This window comes from Boleophthalmus pectinirostris, unplaced genomic scaffold (assembly GCF_026225935.1).
Source record: "Boleophthalmus pectinirostris isolate CB_2022bp ecotype Guang Dong unplaced genomic scaffold, ASM2622593v1 HiC_scaffold_1, whole genome shotgun sequence".
Taxonomy (NCBI): Eukaryota; Metazoa; Chordata; class Actinopteri; order Gobiiformes; family Gobiidae; genus Boleophthalmus; species Boleophthalmus pectinirostris.
In genome coordinates this window covers 24,116,804-24,138,442 of record NW_026570970.1, presented here as the reverse complement: position 1 = coordinate 24,138,442, position 21,639 = coordinate 24,116,804, and the positions used below count along the sequence as shown (strand labels likewise).

The following is a 21,639-nucleotide window of genomic DNA, read 5'->3' as shown; positions in this document are numbered from 1 at the left end:
GGAACCATCCACCATATGGAAGGCATATCTATCTCCATGCCAACAAGAAGGTGGCACCAAGTTACGAGTCAGATCTGTGAAAAGGCAAGCCCACTCACACTAAAAAAAAAAAAAACACCTTATATTTAACAAAAGCAAGATATTTGAACTTCAATGGATTGGCTTTGGTCATTTAAATAAAGGCCGTTTAACTATATTTTTTCTTGTGCAATTTTTACTTCTTTGGAGCGCTTGGAGTCTGTTGTGTTTTAAGTTTTGATCCTTTTTCCAAGAGCACCCTCTACCTGCTCCCACTGATTGGAACACCTGTGCAGCAAATAGCCGCATTTTTGTTTTTTCAATGGATTATTATTGAACATTATGGAAAAACATCTCCATGGACACTGGCAGGTGGCAGACCTCCCACCAGAAAAGTAACATAGTGCACCTTTAATGTTAGACTGAAGTGACAGACATACTACTCTTCTAATAGTGCACTAGAGTTATACAGAAAAAAATGTTCAACTTGATCTAAAATATGTACATTGATTATAGCCCTTCTATCAGCACCTCTCAAACTTTTCCATTATACGTACACTGCATCTCCCTGAAAAGTCCACTCATACTCTTACTATTGAGTGGTAGTGCACCTCATTTCACCTTACTTTGCTATGAATGCATTTAGATCAGACAATAATTTCTCTACCGCACTGACCTTCTCTATATTGTTTGGTTGCTGTATAAAACCAGCCTGTCTCCTTTGTAGCTATAATTCTCAATGTCATTTTCTCGATTTAATTTACTGGCAGTTGGACACACAGCTGTCAGAAGTATGGTAATACTTGCAAATGTATGTGATTCCACCATTGTGTCATCATGTTGTGGTGCACTATAAAAAACACTATCTTGGCAGTGCTGTCTCCATTGCTCTTATTACGTATTCTTCTAGTTTCTCCAAGCACTCTCCTCTCCACACCACTGTCCCACTGATTTCACCTCTGGCCATCACAAGGAACAAAATAATGGGTTTTTATCAGCAGCTTTTCACTGCGGGAAACAAATGCTCCCCTCCTGAGTGCCCTAGAACAAAACAGACTGCCATGGATACATCTTTGTTGCCGTTCGAAATACAATGCAGTGGTCATAGTTTTTACGTTACTGTTTATGAGTTGAACATTTCAGACAGCAAGTAAACAGACCTTCTCGTTTATTTTGAAGCAGGAAAAGTACGTGTAAAAGGCGTGTAGATAAATTGTAGAAAAATGTTGACAGGCCACAAATTGTGATGTCTAGATTGTTTAAGACTGCTTACAGGCATTTTCAACTAAAGCTCTAATGTGGTGTTCCAGGTTTATAGCTGTGGTTATCCCAAAAACAATCATAAGAAATAATAAATATGCCTCTATGTTGAGATATACAAAATCAAATAACTAAAAAAAAGATATTCAGCTCTTTATGTAGTAGTTTTTATGTAGTTTTTAGATTTGTTTTTTATTATAATACTTACTCAATACTTCAACATAATACTTTCTTCTAGTCATTGTACATATGCCAGACTGTGTGTATTTGTGTCTGTGCGTATGTGCATGTGTGTTTCTAAATGCCTCCACACTATTTACTGCCATAATACACTGTTTGCTCTTCTTTCTAATAAAACATGTGGACCCAGAGATCTAAAAAACAATGCTGAAGAAGCTACTGCTGAATTGTTTTGTCCAAAAAGACCATTGCGTTATAGTTGCAATTGCAGCAATATATCGGGTATGTTACAATGTTGTGTCTTATTTATCTGAAACCATAAACTAAATATATCCTTTTGAATTTCTACTTTACTGCAGCCCAATACAAAATATCATAATCATTTTCATCATTACATTTTATATGCTAGTATTGAAAGCCATTAAAACTCAGAATGGTGTACAGGAATGATATTTGGCAATTTAATTACCGTCATTACTGCTGTGTGAGTAAAAACATTTGCACAGCCTGCTCACCTCATCTGTATTCTGCTCTGTGGTGCAGTGAATGTGCAAGGTATGATACAAAAATGGATTAGGGAAAGTAAAAATTATATTCAAAATAATAAGTTGAAGGAAGTGGCACAGACAAAGCTGGTGAGGGTTAATGAGGCTGAATGGGCGACTGGGGAATTCGAAGCAGGTAGAAGTTGCTGTTCAAAGTGAAGAAAGAATGACAGGGAGAAACAAGTGATAGAGAGGAGAGAGAAGAGAGATGGGGGAGAGAAAAACAAGAAAAAAGAAAGACAGAGGGAGATAAATGCTATGAAAGGAAGTTTTAAAGTGTTGGAGGTTGTTTGAATTGGGTTGTATTTGGGATTTGTTTAAAATGACTTTTCACCATTTCACCAGTTTCTCCCCATTTTCTTACAGTTTATCCAGGGCTGGGTGGGTCACAGAGGCACCAATTTGCAGAGTTGGGGACTTGGACTCAAGTTGGGGACTTGGACTCAAGTCAGAGTTGAGGCACTATTTTTAGGACTTGAGACTTGACTTGATAAAAAAGACTTGGAACTCGACTTGGACTTGAAGGTTAGTTACTTGGGACTTGACTTGGACTTGAGGCCTGTGACTTGATGCTTCTCCTAAAAATATATGTTTTTAGAAAATTATTTTGTCTTTACAGTTGATAAATGCAGTGCTTAATTTTACACGAACAAACTGGAACACATCCCTCCCACTTCTGTTTGGTACTTTGGATGGAACTGAAGTACTGTGATATTCAAATGTACTACAGTAATATGCAGTACAGTACAGTAAAACATTGACTTGGACTTATGGACGAGTGACCCGAGACTCGACTTGGATTTGCCTGTCTTTGACTTGGGACTTGACTCGGACTTGGCGGTTAAAACTTGAGACTTGCAAAACAATGACTTGGTTCCACTTCTGCCAGTTTGAGCAGTTTGAGTAGGGAGGTCTAGACTTCCCTTCCCACAGTGCTTCAGGTAATTAAAAAATATATATTTATGTTTTTAGAAAAGAAACAAAACAGAAATAATAAAAGCATAAAAAACAAAACCTTAAAGATATAAAGACAAATTGACTAACCACTGCTCCCTTCTCGCCATGCACCATATTAAAAGGACAATGATATTTAAAGCCATAGTATGCGCCATGGAAAATGTTCCGAAGTATGGTTTTAACTTTGCATTTCTATGGAATCATGCAGGAAAGAAAGTTAGATACCTTTTAATGTGTAATGCTTAAAAGAGAGAGCGGAGGGAAAGACAAGAAAAGAAAATTGTAGGGGAGAAAGAGCGGGAAGTGAAGGGAAAAGAGGAAATGAATGAAGGAGATGTAACCTGAAAACAGCAGGTGTCCCCCTCCAAAGGATATCAATGGCTGCTTCACATACTGTCGTTATGCAACCTGCCACAGAGACAGACAGAGAGAAATGCTTGGGCAACTAATCAAATGAAAGGCAATTTGTTATTTTTACGCTAGCATTCTCCTCTGCCCACCCTCCTGTGTCTAACTCCCCTTGCTATTATGTCTCCTTCCCTCCTCCTATGTTTCTCCATCCTTTCTTTCTTTTCTTTTTTCCTTCTGTGTCTCCCTCTCTCATTCGTTCCTCCTGTGTGCCTCTCCTTCCTTCCTTCCTTCCTTCCTATCATCCCTCTTCCATCTCCTCTCCTTCCTATCTCCTATCTCTCCTTCCTTCCTGGTCTCCTTCTCTCTTTTCTTTCACCTGTATTTCCCCTTCTTGTTTCTACCTCTCTTTCTCTCCTTTCTTCCCCCAGTATGTCCTTCTCTACTTCCCTTCTATGTCCCTTTTCTACTTCCTGGATCCTATCTCCTTTTACTCCTCCTGTGTCTCATTTTCTGCTTCTTGTATCTTCATCTCGCCTATCCTCCCAAGCATCCTTCTTTCCCCCTTAATTCTTTGTCTTCTTTCATTCACCTGTATCGCCCACCTTACCTCTATCACTTCTATCTTTTTTTTTTATCTCCTAGTCTCCTTTCTTCCTCTGTCTCTTTTTTTAATTTCTTCCTCCTATGTCTCTTTCTCTGCTTCCTATTTCCTATCTCTCCTCCTTTGTATATCTCCTTCTCTCCTTTCGTTTTCTTGTATCTAACTCATCTTTCTATCTTTCTTTCCTTCCTTTCTTCCTTCCTCATGTCTCCGCCGGTCATTCCTGTTTATGACATTTTCTCCTATGTCTCATCATTCCCTCCTCTTGTCTCCTTCCTTCTGTCTCCTTCCCTCTTTTGTCTCCTCCTCTCTTTTCTTCTTCCTCTATTTCTATTTTCCTCCCAAGCATCCTTCTTTCCCTCCTGTCTCCTTCGTCTCCTCTTCTCCTTCCTTCTTCCTCTATTTCCCCTTTCCTCCTAAGCATACTTCTTTCTCTCCTGCCTCCTTTGTCTCCAACTACCCTTCCTTTTTCCTCCATCTCTCTCCCCCCCAAGCATCCTTCTTTTTCTCTTGCCTCCTTTGTCTCCTCCTCTCCTTCCTTCTTCCTCTGTTTCCCTTTCCTCCCAAGCATCATTCTTTCTCTCCTACCTCCTTTGTCTCCTTCTCTTCTTCCTTCCCATATCTGCTCCTCTCTTTCCTTCCACATTTGGTGTTCTCCTGCCTTTGCCTGTGGTGGAGCTGGGAATCGTGGAATAGCCCAATATTAGCAGACCTTGCCAATTTTATTTTATTTTTTTTTCAATTGTTGTGATTGATTGTAATCTTTGCAAATATTTAAAAAATTTAAAAATGTAATCAGATCCAATTTTAAAAACTCACTGGAAAACATAGCATTTGAAAAATCTATTAATTCTAAGTTGTAATATTTTTCCTTTTCTTTAGAGTTTCTATGAGAGCTGCCCTATGTCACTTTTTCGTAGGGGGTCCGTCACCTGCTTGTTTCTATGGATATGTAACTGCTCTGCCTGGAATGTTCCACAGTATGACATTATACACCTCTAAATCACATTTATTAAATTACTGGTGGTTTTATAGTAAAAAAAAAAAAAACAAAAAAAACAAGAAAAACAAGTATTCTGACTGTGAGTGAGCTTGTCTCACCACAGATCTCACCTGTTATTTGGTCTGGTTTGAGCTCCATGAAGTTAGAAAGGTTTGATGAATAAGCATTCCAGACAAAGCAATAGCATCTCCATGAAGAAAAGCATTTGATGGACCCTCCACATGAAAAGTTGCATAGTGCACCTTTAAGTATTTTCTCCTTAACTAGATGATAACATGGTCAACCTCAGTTTTCAATATTTGATAGAATTACTATTAGGGATGTAACAATAACTGATCATGATATCATATTGTCAATGTTCTCACAATAATATCGTGGACCATCACAATGTATCGAATTACAAGTCTCTTTGCTTAAATTAAGAGTTATGGTGCAGCAATAGCCAAAAAGAGACAGATTGAACTACATAGACCATGATCCTTTGCTCGACTTCAGTTTAGACTACATGAAGAAATAACAGTTCTAAGCACTTTTAAGTCTTAGTTCTTTGGATTAAGTCTTGTCAAGGCATTTTAAGCAGAAAAAGTTGCATAGTTTTGTTAGCCTCCACAAAATATTGCAATTAATATTGTACCGTGAGATGTATATTGAGATTTGGATATTGTTACATCTCTATTCGTGAGCCTCCCCACCATATCATGAGCTTTCCCAAGATATCGCAATAAATATCGTACTATGAGATTCATACTGTGGCGATATCGTACCGTGAGACTTGGATATCCTTACACCCCTAATTACTATACATATACATACTATACACATACACCTACTATATATACTATACATAAGTATAAACAAATCTTACCTCTATGAAGATTAATTTGAAATGTTGTGTTAAAATTATATTTTTCTCTTTCACACACTACTCGCTACGCTACTCTATGAATGAATAATTGGTGTGAAACTTGTTATCATTTAATATTCCTACTTTTGGAAATTATAAATATACGCAACTGCTGACATGCACTGTGTTATTCTTATATCTTTTCTATTTGGCCATGTTAACTTTGTTGTGGCTTTGTCTTCCTACACTAGTCTTCCCTATAAACTCACACTGCTTATGGCCTTATAAATGTGAGGATATCTGAACCAAGACCAACAATTCGAACCCACCATCTCAACTCTGCATTTGTCTGCTCCTTTAGACGTACTTAAAATTGATCCAACGCAAGTTTCCTATTAGTTTTTCTATTACTCTCAGCAGCAGTACAAGTGAATGAGCATTGTCTGTGTGCTGCGTCTTGCTGTTGGATGCTCCCATTCACAGTGAGGGCCATAACTCCTGGTGTGTGATGGGAAGTCGATAGGGAGCCATAAGACTGTGAATACCAGTGAGTCAATAATATGGCTGTGCTCTGTTCTGTTCGTTCAGCAGTCTTTTGGCTGAAACATGAGTGTGCCTGCTTCATGTATGTTACAGTAGGACACAGAGCAGAACCTATTGCGCCTTAGATAACATCACAGGAGTCATTCACTCTGACAGAAGTGCAAGTGGTGCAGGTGAGCAGGTGTGATTAGACTCTAGGAGAGATTCACAGGTACAAGTGGAGGTGTTTTATATTTAGTTTGGTTTAGACAGAATATATATTTTATTAAACTACTAAGTCTAACCTTTTTGGAGGTCACTGGTTCAAAATACAAATTTTATTTAATGAAAAATATTGGAACAGAGCCTTGACCTAGGTTTAAGAATACACCATTAAGCATAACATATTTCAGTACTTAAAAAAAAAAGTTGAAGTTCATTCTGATTAAAAACATGAAAAGCATTAGTAGTAGTTTACAAAGAATTGTCCAAAAATAAATACCTCGACCTGATGATAAATTACTGAGTGATAAAGAAATTTCAGCTTTGCTTTACCAAGTGCACTCACTGTCAGCTCAGTCCTTGTGATCTTGGCCTACGTCATCAGAGATATAATACTCCCTACAGCATAAGCATAGCCAGACTGGACTGGACTACACTTGAAATGCACAAGGCAGTATCTTGAGGGGTTCATATTTCCAGGTGCTGAGCCAGTACTGATGGTCAATAATCGTCTCATGCATTAGAACTCCAGTGTCATGCCTCTTATTTCAACTTTCAAGCTACTACATCCAACCACATCATAATGACATATGAGCAATCCGCATTTTGCCTGATTCCCACATAGAATCCTATGACTCTTAACTCAGAAGTATAATCTTTCTGTCTCTCCTGTAGGGCACCATTTGGAGTGGGTTCCTCTCGGAGCTGTTTGTCCAGCCCAGTTGGGGGCAGCAGCAGCAGTAAAGTCTCTGACCCTTCGTCCCCTGGTCCCTCTTCGTCTCGACCGTCCACACCTCTCATAAACTCCGTAAACCACACCAGTCCTGCCTCATCGCCTCAAAGTGCAGCCGCACAGCTTAAGAATTGCCTCCGGTCCGGTCAGCACACGGTTAACCAACGCACCTCCATGCAGCTGGGTAAGCAGAAATCTATACCCTCACAGTAGTACAGGACTGATACAAAGGATTTGATATCTAAGCATTTTTACAGCTATTTATAGATGCACATTCAAGTGGCATTAAACATTAACAATGTAATGGTGTAATCGTTTGTGGTCTAAATGTAGACAGATATACTGGTGTTGTAGCTTTTTAAAACAAAACACATAATATAAGAAAAACTAGGCTGCTACCTTTGTGATAGTACAGACCACTTCCTAGGCGTTTATTTGAAAGACATACAAACAATATGAATTGAAAGAAAAGATATTTTTTCAGGAGACTTTCTGTCATCATCTTTCTTAATTTGAATAATGAAAGAGCAATACTGTTGAATATTAAAGACAATGCAATAACATCTCCATGGTGAAAATGGCTGACTCACCACCATAAAAGTTACACAGTGTCCCTTTAAATAGTACTCTGTTTTAGAATCAGTGCTCACTAGAAAGACATGTGACTATAAGCATCTACAATCAGAATGCATTATAGTGAATAGTGAACTTGCGGTGATACCTGTATGAATGACAAGCAGCTGTCAGGAGACACTGCATCACAAATAGATCTATCCGAGGGGACAGATGATTGTTTATATGTGTCTCTGGGGAATGATAAAAAGTAAAACACAAAAAAAAAAAAATTATGATAAGTTCACGCCAGGTGAGGTGTCTGTCACTTTTCCAACACAGCATGAATCTAAATACAATACCTAAAATGTATTTACTGTGTAACCCTGTGCTGTATATCTGTCTATCTATCTATCCGTTAGATATACTATAGCAAAAGAAAAATTCAATTCTGTCAACTGGACAAAAGTTTTAGATTGAAGATGTTTCGCTGCTCATCCAAGCGGCTTCTTCAGTTCTGGTCAGATTGCTGGTGGAAGCTGACCACTGTTTTTATTATAACTATGTCACGATGCTTAAAATGAGCCGAAATGGAACAAACTAAATGTTATAATCTTCCAAATAAGGGTATAAATTTATTGTGAGTACGATTTATATAATTCATAAACAGGAAACATTACAAAGACTTTATTGATGATGACACATTTGGGATTACAGATCCAACAGGCGTAAAACATCATTTTAATTGTAAACTGTATGTTGTCACTTGTCTTTATTCAATTCTGTGTAGAAAACGGCTTATAGCTGGATAGATGTACAAGTTCAAATGAAGCAACATCAGTTACGGTCACAACATTTGAACACTGTTTATGTTGTAGTACAGCTTGTCCCTGATCATCTCTCTCTTTCTCTCCCTCTCTCTCTCTCTCTCTCCCTCTCTGCCACTATCTCACTGTCTCTCTCACTCTCTCTCCCCCTACACACACACACACACACATACACACACACAAACACACTTCTCTGTTTTCTGCAAGACTGAGATCATATCAACCTTGTTCTCCACTCAGGGCCTATTCATCTCCACAGAACCCATTTCTCTGCTTTTTTCTTTGCAGTTTTGTTGGAGAAAAACATTGAAGTTTTTTCTCAAGACTAGAGAAGTACTGCCAAGGAAAACACAGGCACTCTAGTACAGGCAGCATTTGTAGTTTAAGTTACGATTTAGTCCAGTTTACTCTTGTATTTGTTTTTGTGTTTTTGTGTTTTGTTAATGTTTTAGTCATTCTTGTTTAGTCCTTTGCATAATTGTTAGATTTTGTGTGGATGGAAACTAGCATTTGCTCTTTGCATATTTACAGTTGCACAGGTGTTCATTGATATACATTGTTTAAAAAATAATAATAAGTTTTGTTTTAGTTCTAAATTTGTCTTACTTTAGGCCAGTTGAAAGTCCTGAATATAGGGCATTATTACATTTATGTAGACCACTGCTAGTTATGGATTCTCCTCGTTTAATAATGGTATAGACACAGTTAAGACCTGGCTCAGTCCTGGTTTAGTCCTAGACTGTCTTGTTTTACATCTAGTTTAATCTTGGTGTAGTTCTGTTTTAGTGCTGGTTATTCTTCGTGAGTTTGGTCCTAGTTTAGACTTATAGTCCTGATTTAGTTCTGGTATGGTCTTAGATTTTTCCGTGGTTTGGAGCTGGTTTAGCCCTGGGGTAGACCTAGTTCTAACCAGCATAGTCCTAGATATTGCTATTTTTGAACTTATTTAGACTTAGTTTAGTCCAGGTTTATTGCTGGATTTGTCTGTGCAGATTTAGACTTACTCCTTGTAACAGTTTTAGTGTTAATGCTAATATAAATCCATTTTAAATCACACTTTTAATCCAAATGGTGTATTTTCCGTGGTGTTACATGGTGTGAAAAGCTTGAGACTCACAGCTCTAGTACAAATGTGCATTACCACAGACCCACATAGACACACTTAGACACACATAGACACACAACACACTCAGCTGAATGACATCACTGCCATTTTGTTTTATGGAGGCGTAATGACAGAGCACCACCGACCTCTTTCCCTTTCTCTCTTTTCTCACACAAATACACACACGCATACACACACACACATATGCATCTGGATCCCATTACAAAATCAAGTATGCGCATAGTTTTGGCATTTGGTTGTTGTCACATGACCACAAGTATCTCCATGGGATTTCTCTGGACTAGAGTGAAGCAGGTGGCTGTAATGTTGTGTATATAGAGAGAGTGCCTATGTGGGAGTATGTTTTTATCCTCTCTTGTACTGCTTGTACAGTGGGGATTAAAAGACTCAGACAAGTATGCCAAGCGCAGGACAGTAAGTTTAGGTTTCTTCAGAGGTTAGTTTAGACTTGTGTGGTTACTGTTTGTTGGTGTTTATAATAAAAAAGGATTAGGTGCCAGTGGGAATGAGAGAACATGATACTTCTGCTATTTCACACTGTGTTAGTGTGTTGAGAGCTTGAGCTTGGAGTCAAAATGTCACACTAAGATGCTGACATAACTGCATTATTTGCCGTAAGACTGAAACTTTTAAACGTCAGTCATTTCTGCCTTCAGTTTAGGAGAGGAGGTGGTTGACTTATTTATGGAATTTTGTTAGTTTCTTTTAGTATATATTACCACAATTCATTTCAGACTTATAGACTGAATGTCGTAGTCTTTCAAGGTGCACTATGTAACTTTCTCAGTAAGGGGTTTGTCTACATGATGATATTATTGCTCTGGCTGGAATCTTCCACAGTATGGCTTTAGACATATGAAGCTGACATTTATGCAACTGGCTTATCACTTTTGAAAAACTTGCATTTTCACTGTGAGTGAACTAATTTCTCCAGAGATCTAAGATCTAACTAGGCCTAGTGGTGTCACTTGTCTGTCTCTATCGAGATATGCACGTTTATAGCCACTCTGGAACAATCCATGGAAACAAGATGGAAAAAGTAGATAGGTTACATAGTGCTCATTTAAATATCACAAAACATCTTGCCACATTTTTTTTTTTTTTAAGGTTTGTATCGTCTTGAGATGGACCTCCATAACTATTGCAACTGTCTTAGTTATTACCAGTAACTTTTGAAATTCTCTTTCTTTTCAAATAAAAGTGTAGGCAACTTTAATGTTTTAAAGTTAAAAGCATACCATTTTATGCTTAAAGAGTTTAATTTAAAATCTAATCATTTCAAGTGATGTCTGGACAAGATGACATTTTGTACTACATAATGTGAGCTCAGAGTGTCTTTAGATTCATGGCCATCTGCTGACTTCTCATTCTCTATCATTCACTGTTTTAACAGAGTATTCATTTGGTACACCTCAGATACAAGCTTCCTTGTAATTTTTTTCTCAGATATACAGTACATCCAATGTTGGATCTGCTGTTATAGTTGAATCAATAATATGACTTCAAATCACTTTTGTTATTAGGCTTAAAAATTGTGTATAATGGGTTATTTTGACTTAGAAATGTATACATTGCTGTAATATCAAATGCTTCCAATTCGGGCTTGAGTTTGGGATACAATGGTTAGTGCATAAAATGGCAAGTGCAAAGGGGGTCACAGAGCCTAAAGTTCATTGACTGGAAATCACTCTACCACTAGTCTATGGATAACATTTGATCTTATTTGATTTTAGTGTATTTTTATTCACTTTAAGCAGCAGTACCTGATTTTCAAACTGCAAAGCTAAGATGTAGGTATTTAAATTTATCTTATAGCTCTCACAAACCTTTGGCACACAGATAATATTCAAATGCATGATGTACAGCTTTACAACTGCTTTTTATATGGTTAAGTGAAACGGGTGAAGTGTCAATATGCAATAAATGCTAGCACTTATAGCTCTTACTTCTGGGTTTGCAGTTGATAAAATATGTTACTATGTGATGCAGACAGCTGCTTTTTTATAATGTACTTGATGACGGGAAAACATATAATTTACTCATTTACAAAAAACTCTGATACCTCAGCTTTAATGCGTGTAAGGAAAATGCTTAAAGCTGGACTACACACCTAAACTCTACACCCACAACTACATTTCAGCTAGAGCTGCTAAACTGCGCAGTCACTGTGGACTATTCACCTTATTCAGCCCCATCCACTTTTGTCTCTAAAGGCTCCTAAACCGTGCTTTCTCCTGGTGGCAATTCTGGTTAAATGGGAATCCCATTAATTTCAATGGAGAAATTGGGAAAAGTTTTTACGATTAAATATGACATAAAGTAGCTTCATTCATGTAAAATGTTCATGTGCACCAACAAGACAACACTACGCCAATTCACTGGGGGGCTTTAAAACGGCTTTATAGTCTGTATTGAACTTAGTTGCTGTCAAGATCAGCAGCCCCATACAAAATAGGACAACCCGAATGATGGTGACTGCGCATACTGCAACTTCCGGAATAAGGTGAATAGAGAAGCAAAAAGAGAAGAGGAGGGGCTGGGTGTAGAGGTAAAAGCAACAGTCTGATTGGCCTAACAGGTATCCACACTTCAAACTCCACCCCTACAGTGAGGTGTTTGTAATCAGAAATCAGAAACACCTGAAATTGCAGAGGCCACTGCAGGCAGCACAAACTTCGATTTAGCTGTTTTTGTAGTAACTTTTAGTTTGCACTGAAATTGGCAAAGAATGGCTAGAATAGTGGATAATACTATTGCAATATCATATACACAGTTTAGTAGCAAAAAAAAGTGTATTTAGTGCTTAGCTCCAACCTAAAGAAAACCCAGCCTGTAAACAGGAAACACTTATGTAGCATGTCTATTTTACCTGTGCTTCCTGACCTGTTATATTATGTGTGTTTCAGTCCACAGTCCTCCAGCAGGCAGCCCAGAGCGTCCCTCTGTAGCCGTCTCCCCCCTGCGCCCTCAGAGCTGCTCCCCCTCCCGTCAGTCCGGTCGCCCCCTCTCCATGGTGTCCCCTGGTCCTAGTCTGGGACCCTCTCCGCTCTCCTCCCCCGCTTCCAGACCTCTGCTCACCCTTTCCTCTCCTCTCTCCTGCCTCACCCCTCCAAACGTGTCAGCCGCTCTCCTCCACAGTGAACCCGGCAGTCCGGTACAGCCGCCGTCACCGGGACCCTCCCATGTGACTATACAAGGAGGACTCGCACCCAAGGTAGAGAAGGTATGTCTTAATTAGGCGTTATAGGTGCACTGTATAACTTTTCTTGTGTGGTTCTATTACCAGCTTGTCTTCATGGAGGTGTTACTGCTTAGACTACACCGCTTTGGCATTGTGCTCAAAAATACCTTGACAACATGCATTCTTATTGTGAGCGTGGTATCCTCTCCATAGCTCTGACCTGTAAGTTGGCTGGATAGCACTACTTGTCATCACTATGAAGATAGACAAGTTTAATGCCATACTGTGAAATATTAAAGGCTGAGCAATATCATCTCAAAGGAGAAAAAGAGGTGGCAGATCCTCCACCTGAAAAGTGTGTTTTTTGTTGACCTGATAGAGAGAGTCTGTGTTATTCTAATGCCTATTGTTATCCAGTTGCACACCTCTTTTAAAGCCGCCATAGATGGCCACATATATTGTATTAAAGTATAAAGACCTTACATCAATGAAAGAGCGTTCTTAAAAGGTACCAGCGATCCTTGCTTTAGTGGGAAAATGCTCTTCCAACTGTGTTACTGCCACCCTTTAATAACACTGACAATAAGTAGCACTAGAGCTTCATCTGGCTATTTTGGTGAAATGTCTACTATCTATAAAAGTAAGGCCTGGATTCTATTACAGGCACAGACAAATACTCAGACTCTCTCCTACAGCTATCATTGCCCATTTATGCACAGAGACGGTCGGAATTCGAGGGGATGGTGTGCAGCTAATTGGATCAACTAATTAATCCCAATGCTTGCGCTGATTCCAGTGTAGATACATGAAAATCCTTATTTAACTACCAAAATATTTGACCTTTTCTGCTGCAGTGCATACCCACGAGAACAATACATGGCATAGCAGACTATAATCAAATTCTGTCTGTGTCAGAACCAGTCTAATTGCCTCTAGCACCACGGCAGGTGAAAGCTAGGTGTGTTGACGCCTTGCTAGGACAGATTCCTCCCCTTCTCCTTATGACAGGGTTTGGTATGACGTATTTTTCTATCTTGGTGGAGCTCTGAGCTAAAGATGGTAAATCAGGAAGCACTGACACTAAAGGATGGCATCTGTCTCTGCTCCATTTGTTGCTGTGTTGGCTGCAGTGTGTGGGACAGCTAATCTAAGTACATGGCCAACTGACAAACAGCTCATTGACTATGGAGCAGCAGTCCTGTTTACCATGGCCCACTCAAACAATCATACGAGTTCTGCTTATTAGAAACACTTAAAATTGTACATTGTTTGTCATATGTTGTTTACAGTAATTAGGCTGTTTATGTTTATGTTTATATAATGTCTTGTTATTTAGCTAGATTAATGTAACCTAAACCTATTTTAATATTTTTGTGTGTACTTGATTTGTTGCTAGTATCTTTCAGGAAATGTTTTCATAAACAGCAATATCTAACCTCAAAATGTATAACTCTCTGATCCTATGTCACAGTTCTAGAGTTAGGGTTAGTGAGACACCATTCTCAGATGTGTATTCAAAAAGTGATCACTTATTCTTTAGTTTTTAGTATTTTCTTCACATAAAAACTGAACTAGTAATTTTTTTAAATAAATTGCAGCAAACTTATTCCTCACTTTCCTAACACATCCCTAGCTTCCTAATTATTGACCATATCAAGTTTATAAGCACTTTTCACAACTTTATGAGATTAGAGCAGAGTTCTGCCGTCATGCAACAACAGCGTGTCATTAATTCTGATTCGCGAACCGCTCTGTACCGGGGCAAAACTAAACAAAACAAAATGACTCAAACAGCAGGCAGATCAACAAGCAACCCAAAAATTTAAACTGTGATAAACCCATTAGTGAAGCTATAATCCATTTTTGTCTAAATGTGAAATATTTATGTCACTCAGATGCCTCGCAGTCTAGATCCATGTTACAAAGTATGACGATGATAAAACTGCTCAGATAACGGTCTAGCTTTTACATAGTTGGAATAATCTCCACTGAATTCTCGGTCACACTGTCTGTACATCCAGCATTACAGACACATACCACAACGGACATGTTTGCAGATCATCTCCAAGATGTCTTCATATAACAAGGGGCAACTTCCAAATGAAATGACTATCAAATGTGGACTGCATACAAGACATGAAAATTCAAATATGCTGGAATGATAGCACTCAAAGCAATGTAGATATGTATAGTTAGTAGTTCGTTAGCATGCTGTATTGAGATGGAGTAGTAAAGAAAGTAGCTAATTCAAGTTAAATGTATGCATATAGCACATTTAAAACATCTTCAGTTGACCAAAATACAACATGGTCAGTCTTGTTTTTTTTAACTTGGACATTCTATAAATGATTTAATTTTTTAAAGGATGTATAGCTTTCATTAATCTGTATTTCTGGCTGAATTTATGGTACATGAGCTGTACAGTTTTGTAGAAATACATCCAACCAAATAGAGCAAAATGCTACTACTACTAATACTGTATAGCTTTTATTATCAATTCATTATGCAAATCACTATTTGCTTATATATTCAAACCTGTTTGATAATCGTGATTGATTCAGAAGTGAATAAATAAGTATTAAAACTTCAAATAATCTGAATAAAACTATAAATATATCGAGTGCACCTGTGACTCACCAAGGTCCCTCAACCAAGTGATGAATCAGTCAGTAATATACAATTCACAATTTTAGTATTAAAATTTTACACTATGCAGTAACATACATCAAAACATGTAGCTTTTCCCACTGGTTCAGTATTGTAAAATTTCTAATAAACTATTGTTTCCAGGTGCACTTGTATTTATTTAGTCTCATGTGAATAGCATACTGCCACTATATCTTTATCTATGTATTCCTTAATGCACACTGCCCTCTGGTGGCAATCTTGGTCACAACTTTCAGCCTATCAAAGCACATCACCGGGGAGGTGTAAGCCTACTCTAAGCCTGTAGATGAAAAGAGAGGTGGCTTTTCTGTGACATTTTCCACCCCAACTGTACTTTCTTCATTTAAGTGCTCATCATTTTGTTCAGCTTTGATTCATGCACATTATCATATATTTCTACCCTTTTATCCTCACCAAAGTCTTTCGAAACCTTGAAAGATATATATCAAAATCCTTTTTGTCAGTAGCAAAAATGAATATCTTTTAGCTCTTATTCTGGTCTGTACGTTTTGTGTGTGTGCGTGTGTGTGTGTGTGTGTGTGTGTGTGTGTGTGTGTGTGTGTGTGTGTGTGTGTGTGTGTGTGTGTGTGTGTGTGTGTGTGCGTGCGTGCGTGCGTGCGTGCGTGCGTGCGTGTGTGCGTGTGTGTGTGTGTGTGTGTCCCTGTATGCAGTGGTTTTATAGTCTCCCCTGCTTTGCACAGCACTTTTCTCAGCCCACCTCTCCCTCTATCAGACCAGTCAATAAACTATGAATCCTTAATGTTTCTCTTTTTAACTTGACCTTCATCGAATCTTTAAGAAGCACTGCAGTATTTCTGTGTTGTAAGAAAACTGTGGATCAGAGCTCAGATGATAAAAGATATAAATATAAAGATTCATATTGAATGAACAGAGCTACTGACCAAAGCATAGATTGAAAGGTTAATAAAAAAAAAAAACAGTTGCTCCCTTGGTTGCAGTAGATGTTAGTTTTTTTAGAAGGCCAGTACAAGTTACAGTATGTACCAAAAAGACAATGATGACAGGTTGAGAAATTGCCTTGCCCAATGGTATATCTAAAAAGAGTCAAACCATCACTCTAATGCCATTTTAAAGGCAAGGCTTGTCCTTTTCCTGGTAAAAAACAAAAGAATCATAATCATAACGTACATACCTCATGTGAAAACTTAGAACCTCCAGAAACCACTCACTGAGCTGCAGAGCCTGCACTGGCACCTTGATTTGAACAGGTCTACTTTGTATTTGGGGACAAAATTTTTATGAAATTTAAGATGCGCATCTTACACTCCCTATCTTTAAATATTGTGTGAATATGTATTCTGTTTAGAATCTCAAAGTCTTTTTATAACCTGCTACATTATTCAATCAATCATTCGGTTGTGGTTAGACACTGACATTCTGTGCCTACAGCTCCTCGTACTACTCACACAGTCACACAAATGCACAGGCAAGATGTAAATACAGTGTTTGCTCAAACTATGACACCACATCACATAACAAGATCCACCCTGTGTGCCTCTGCGATTACCATAATGTTTGATGTAAGATTCAGAGCAGAACTGAGGCTGTTTACTAAGCCTGATATAGTTGTAACATTGATTTGCTGGAGGGCAGCAGTTTCAAATTAGCATCCTCCTCAGTAGTAAAAAAGTGCAGAGTTTATCCAGAATCCATGTCAATGTTACTGGAGTCATGTACCAGCTGGTGCAGAGCTGCTAGGCCCTGTTACAGGCAGCAGCTGGCAACAGAGAAGGTCAGGGATAAGAGGAGATACTAAGGACAAAGTGTGATGTTTACTTATTAACAGCACATACATTATAAAGGGTTCTGTCTTGGTCTGAGGTTTTTCCCATTTTGATTTGATAGTAGCATAAGTTATAAGGTATGGTTTATAAGTTAAGAAAAACACTTTTTTGGTATAAATTTGTACTGCACAATTTCTGACACAAAAGGAGACCATCAGAACAAAAAGGGGCACTATGTTTGTTTTAAGGTCGAGCTTAGCTCCATGGAGACAAGTAAATGACATCACCAAACCAAACATTTTTTTGGTTATTAAGACACCTGTCTAGAGCATACAATACTGTGGAAAAGCAATAACATTTTCATGAGACAAATATGTAACTAATACTCCACCATTATTTAAGCCATTATTTACATAATTATGTAGAAGAATATAACATTACAATAAATTTACATTACAATTCTCATGGATGCCTAATATAGTATTTTCCATAGCTATAATTGCTTCCTATAGTGAGAAAAAACACTTAATTATAATAGTCTTCCTTAGATTTTAAATTGTTTTTGAGCCTCCTGCAGTGGTGATGACAACTTTATCTATGAAGCAGTAGATCCAAACCTTCAGGCGTCAATAAAAAGTGAGATGAGTATTGATCGGAGGCAGTGTTCGGCCCAAGAGCGTGACAAGAAACAAAACACGTTTATTATGTTGTAACAGATTAAAGTACCACCATGGGACATTGCAATTAATGAAGCATGAAGACAAAATCTTACATTGTCTTTTCTAAAATATTGGGTTGATATTTCTAGAGCTTTCTGTAAAAGAAAGCTGCACAAGTCACTATGAATCACAGTTAAAATCATAGTCAATCATATTTAGAACAATATCAACATTACGGCACTCTTGTGTCATCTCAGTTGGTGGAACTCCTAGAAGTGAAAAGTTTGAAGCAAATAATTGATAATAATTTGTAGTTGCTAACAAATCAATAATTTCAAGGTTTCATGTGTTATTTATACATTTTTCACATACAAGGGTAAATAATGGCTGATAAATATATGTGTAATCAACTCAGTAACATTTTCCTGTCTGTCCACAGAAAGAGAGAAAAGCTGGTGGTTTGCTAAAACTCTTGTCCGGAGCAGCAGCTAAGAAGAAACCTCGCTCCCCTCCCTCGTCGCCACCGACCCATGTCCCCTCGCTGGGCGCCGTGGCAACAGACCCATCCCACCCACACCCTCACCACTACCACCCACGCTCAGGCTCCTGTCCCATGGCCTCACAGGTGAGAATGTCAGAATTCATCAAATATATTATTCATTGTGAGTACAGCTATCACAATACACTTTTACAAGTAACTGTGTCTCACATGGATGTAAAGGAGGAAAATGCTTTTTGTTTGTTTTCCATTGATTTCTGGGGGTAAAGGACATGGAAATTGTTTTGAGAGGCTTTGTTACATATTTAAGATAAATGGTTGTAAAATGTGCTTTACATTAATGGCTTTAGTTTAATCCTAGTCCATCACACAAGTCCAAAAGTACTCCAGTAATTTCAGATTTTCAAATTAAGTTCTGGAAGTAATTTTACTGAAGTCACTAATTATATAATGCAAGCATGTTCTTATAATTAAAGGTGCACTATGTAACATTTCTGATGGTGAGTCCATTACCTGCTATTACTGCCCCTGGAATATTTCACAGTTTAGCATTTAACATATCTATCTTGCATTTATTCAATTGCAGGGTTTGTTTGGTTTTTTTTTTTCAACAAAAATTTCCTTACAAACATGCATTATTACTATCATTGGGCTTGCCTCTCCACAGATCTGTCCTGTAGCTTGTCCTGGTGGTGCTGCATGTTTGTCACCATAGATGTAGAATTATTGTCCTACTGAGGAATATTTCAGGGAAAGCAATGACACCTCCATAGAGACAAGCAGTTCATTCACTGAAAATTTGCACAGTGCACCCTCAAGGAATGATTGATTCAATTATATTTAAAATAGACAATTATGAAATGACAAATTTCTTTTCACAATGATCCTCACCCTGCTATGTACCGGCAGGGCAGGGCCGGCTCTTGTCCTATTGAAACTGACATCGGGGCCATTGGTCTGGAGCCACTGCACAGGAAGTCTGGGTCCTTGGATACGAATTTCCCCATGTCGCCCCCAGCAGCGCGCACCGGCAACGCTCTAATGGTGCTGCGGCCAGAGCCCAAACCCCTGTCCAGAGAGAGGTGGGTGCAGTATTGTTGCTATAGTGACTAACAATTTAAAGCAAAATATTTTATCATTTTAATGAAGAAAAGTCATCAAAATAAAACAAGAAGTTAGAAACCATGAGTGTCTTTATATCTACATAATTACACATCATTTTGGGCATGATTACATTAGTCTTATAGAAATTGTGGTTACCTCATTAGTTATCTAAGTGCCCTTTTTGAACACAGTGAACTACATGCTTTGTGTGCAATAAAAAGTATGCTTTAAATTTATTGTAAAGTTTTAACTGCCAAAATATACTTTTATCTTTACACAGACATGTCATTGGTTAAAAAGAGTTCCACAGGGCTCCATGTTGGGCCCATTTGAATTTGCTAAAAGACTTTTTGTTTTGATTGTCTTTTGGCAGGTATCGTGTGGTGGTCCCATATCCTCCCCAGAGTGAGGCGGAGATCGAGCTGCGGGAGGGCGACGTGGTTTTTGTGCATAAGAAACGTGAGGATGGTTGGTACAAAGGCACTCTGCAGAGGAATGGGCAGACAGGCCTGTTCCCTGGCAGCTTTGTGGAGAGTTTCTGAAGTGAACAGTGCGGACAATGACTCACTCAGAGGACAACAATTAGACCAGTGCTCATGCGGGATCAGGGCTGGTTTCTGGAAATGCAGTTTGGAATGGTAGTGAGAAAAGTGCAAAATGCTGGACTTTACAGAGATGTTAATTCTGACTCACCCTTCCAAGGTTACTGTTGCCAAGTTAGACAAAATAAAGCAGGTTTCTATTGAGACACATTGAAATAATGTCTAATATAATAATAATTTTGCACACCACTGGGTTTGTGTACAAGGCTATAAAAGACCAAAAAATAAATGTATGTAGTTAGGTATGCCTTATCTTTTTAACGTCCTTGATCTAAAACCAAGGATTTGTCCCTTAGGGTCACATAGTGTCCTAAACTGAAATGGTCAAACATATTTTTTTTTTTTATAAATCTTGGATGTACTACACTCTGACATGGCTTATACAAGTATGTGAGTGTTAAGTGACATTGTCATCTATCTGACATTGGCTATTTCTGGGTCCAGTGAAATTTCAGCCTCATTTGCTATAATGGCAAAAACAGCACCAAATTAACCAGTTTCAATCTAGCCCTAAAAATAAAAATGCTAAATCGACACACTATTGTATAATACGACCACCTACTGATATAATTTATCATGAAACAGTTACTCATCAGGAGGCCTCTGTTTGTGCTGTTTGTGTCTGAGGACCAAAACAAGCTGTGATGATGTCACACTTAACAATCCAATATCACTATTGATTTTATCTTTGCTAAAAAAAATCAACAAATGTTTACAAATAATAAACCTTGATTTTTACAGAACTTGCTTGAGTGCATAGCTACATTCATACTGACAGAATGGGAAGCAGTTTTTAGAAACCAGTTCTGATCCCACTGATCAGTGCTGGCCCTGTCTTGAATCGACCCTCCTACACTCTGAGCATGGCAGCTTTGGGGTCATTTAACTGCAGATGGTGCTGGGTTCAAAGGTCAAAGTTCAGAGGGCATTTATTAGACTGTGTGTGAGACTACTGAGAAGCACAGAGAGAGACGTGGGCTGCCTATTAACTCTCCTCTATAAGACATCTATCCACCAGCAAAACCTAGCACAAAAACTTCGGACTGAGACCTCATAACTTGAATATGGGTGCTTTATTGTTGATATGAAAAAATGAAAGGAATTTTGACTCATTGTAAGCACATCGCCATGTTAAGTTTACAATTTTTAAATAAGTAATAATAGTGCATGTAGCATTATGTTTTATATGTCGATTTGGCTAAATGTTTTTGAGTAATTTATGTTTTGTTTTGTTTTTTAATGATTTTCTTTATTTAAATATGACCATTTCACAAACAAGCCTACCTAATGTCCCAAGACAGTGAAAGTTGCGCCAAACATTTTATACGAAAAGGCACTTTGAAAAAAATTGCCAATTTTTTGCTGTACGTCTAGTTTCAAAGTATTTGTGTTATTTGTCTAAGATTTGGTACTGTATTTGTAAGATTTCATGACTTTTAGA

General features: G+C 38.1%; 1 protein-coding gene across 1 annotated transcript in view; it reads left to right on the top strand.

Moving 5' to 3' along the window:
• The window catches only part of LOC110156080 (E3 ubiquitin-protein ligase SH3RF3), a 108,612-nt gene extending 88,474 nt beyond the window's left edge, over positions 1-20,138 (top strand). The window contains exons 7-11 of the mRNA XM_020920264.2: positions 7,179-7,420; positions 12,648-12,964; positions 18,433-18,618; positions 19,402-19,574; positions 19,970-20,138. Coding sequence (XP_020775923.2) covers positions 7,179-7,420; positions 12,648-12,964; positions 18,433-18,618; positions 19,402-19,574; positions 19,970-20,138 — 1,087 coding nt within the window. The remainder of the gene's footprint in view (positions 1-7,178; positions 7,421-12,647; positions 12,965-18,432; positions 18,619-19,401; positions 19,575-19,969) is intronic.
• The last annotated feature ends 1,501 nt before the right edge of the window (positions 20,139-21,639 follow it).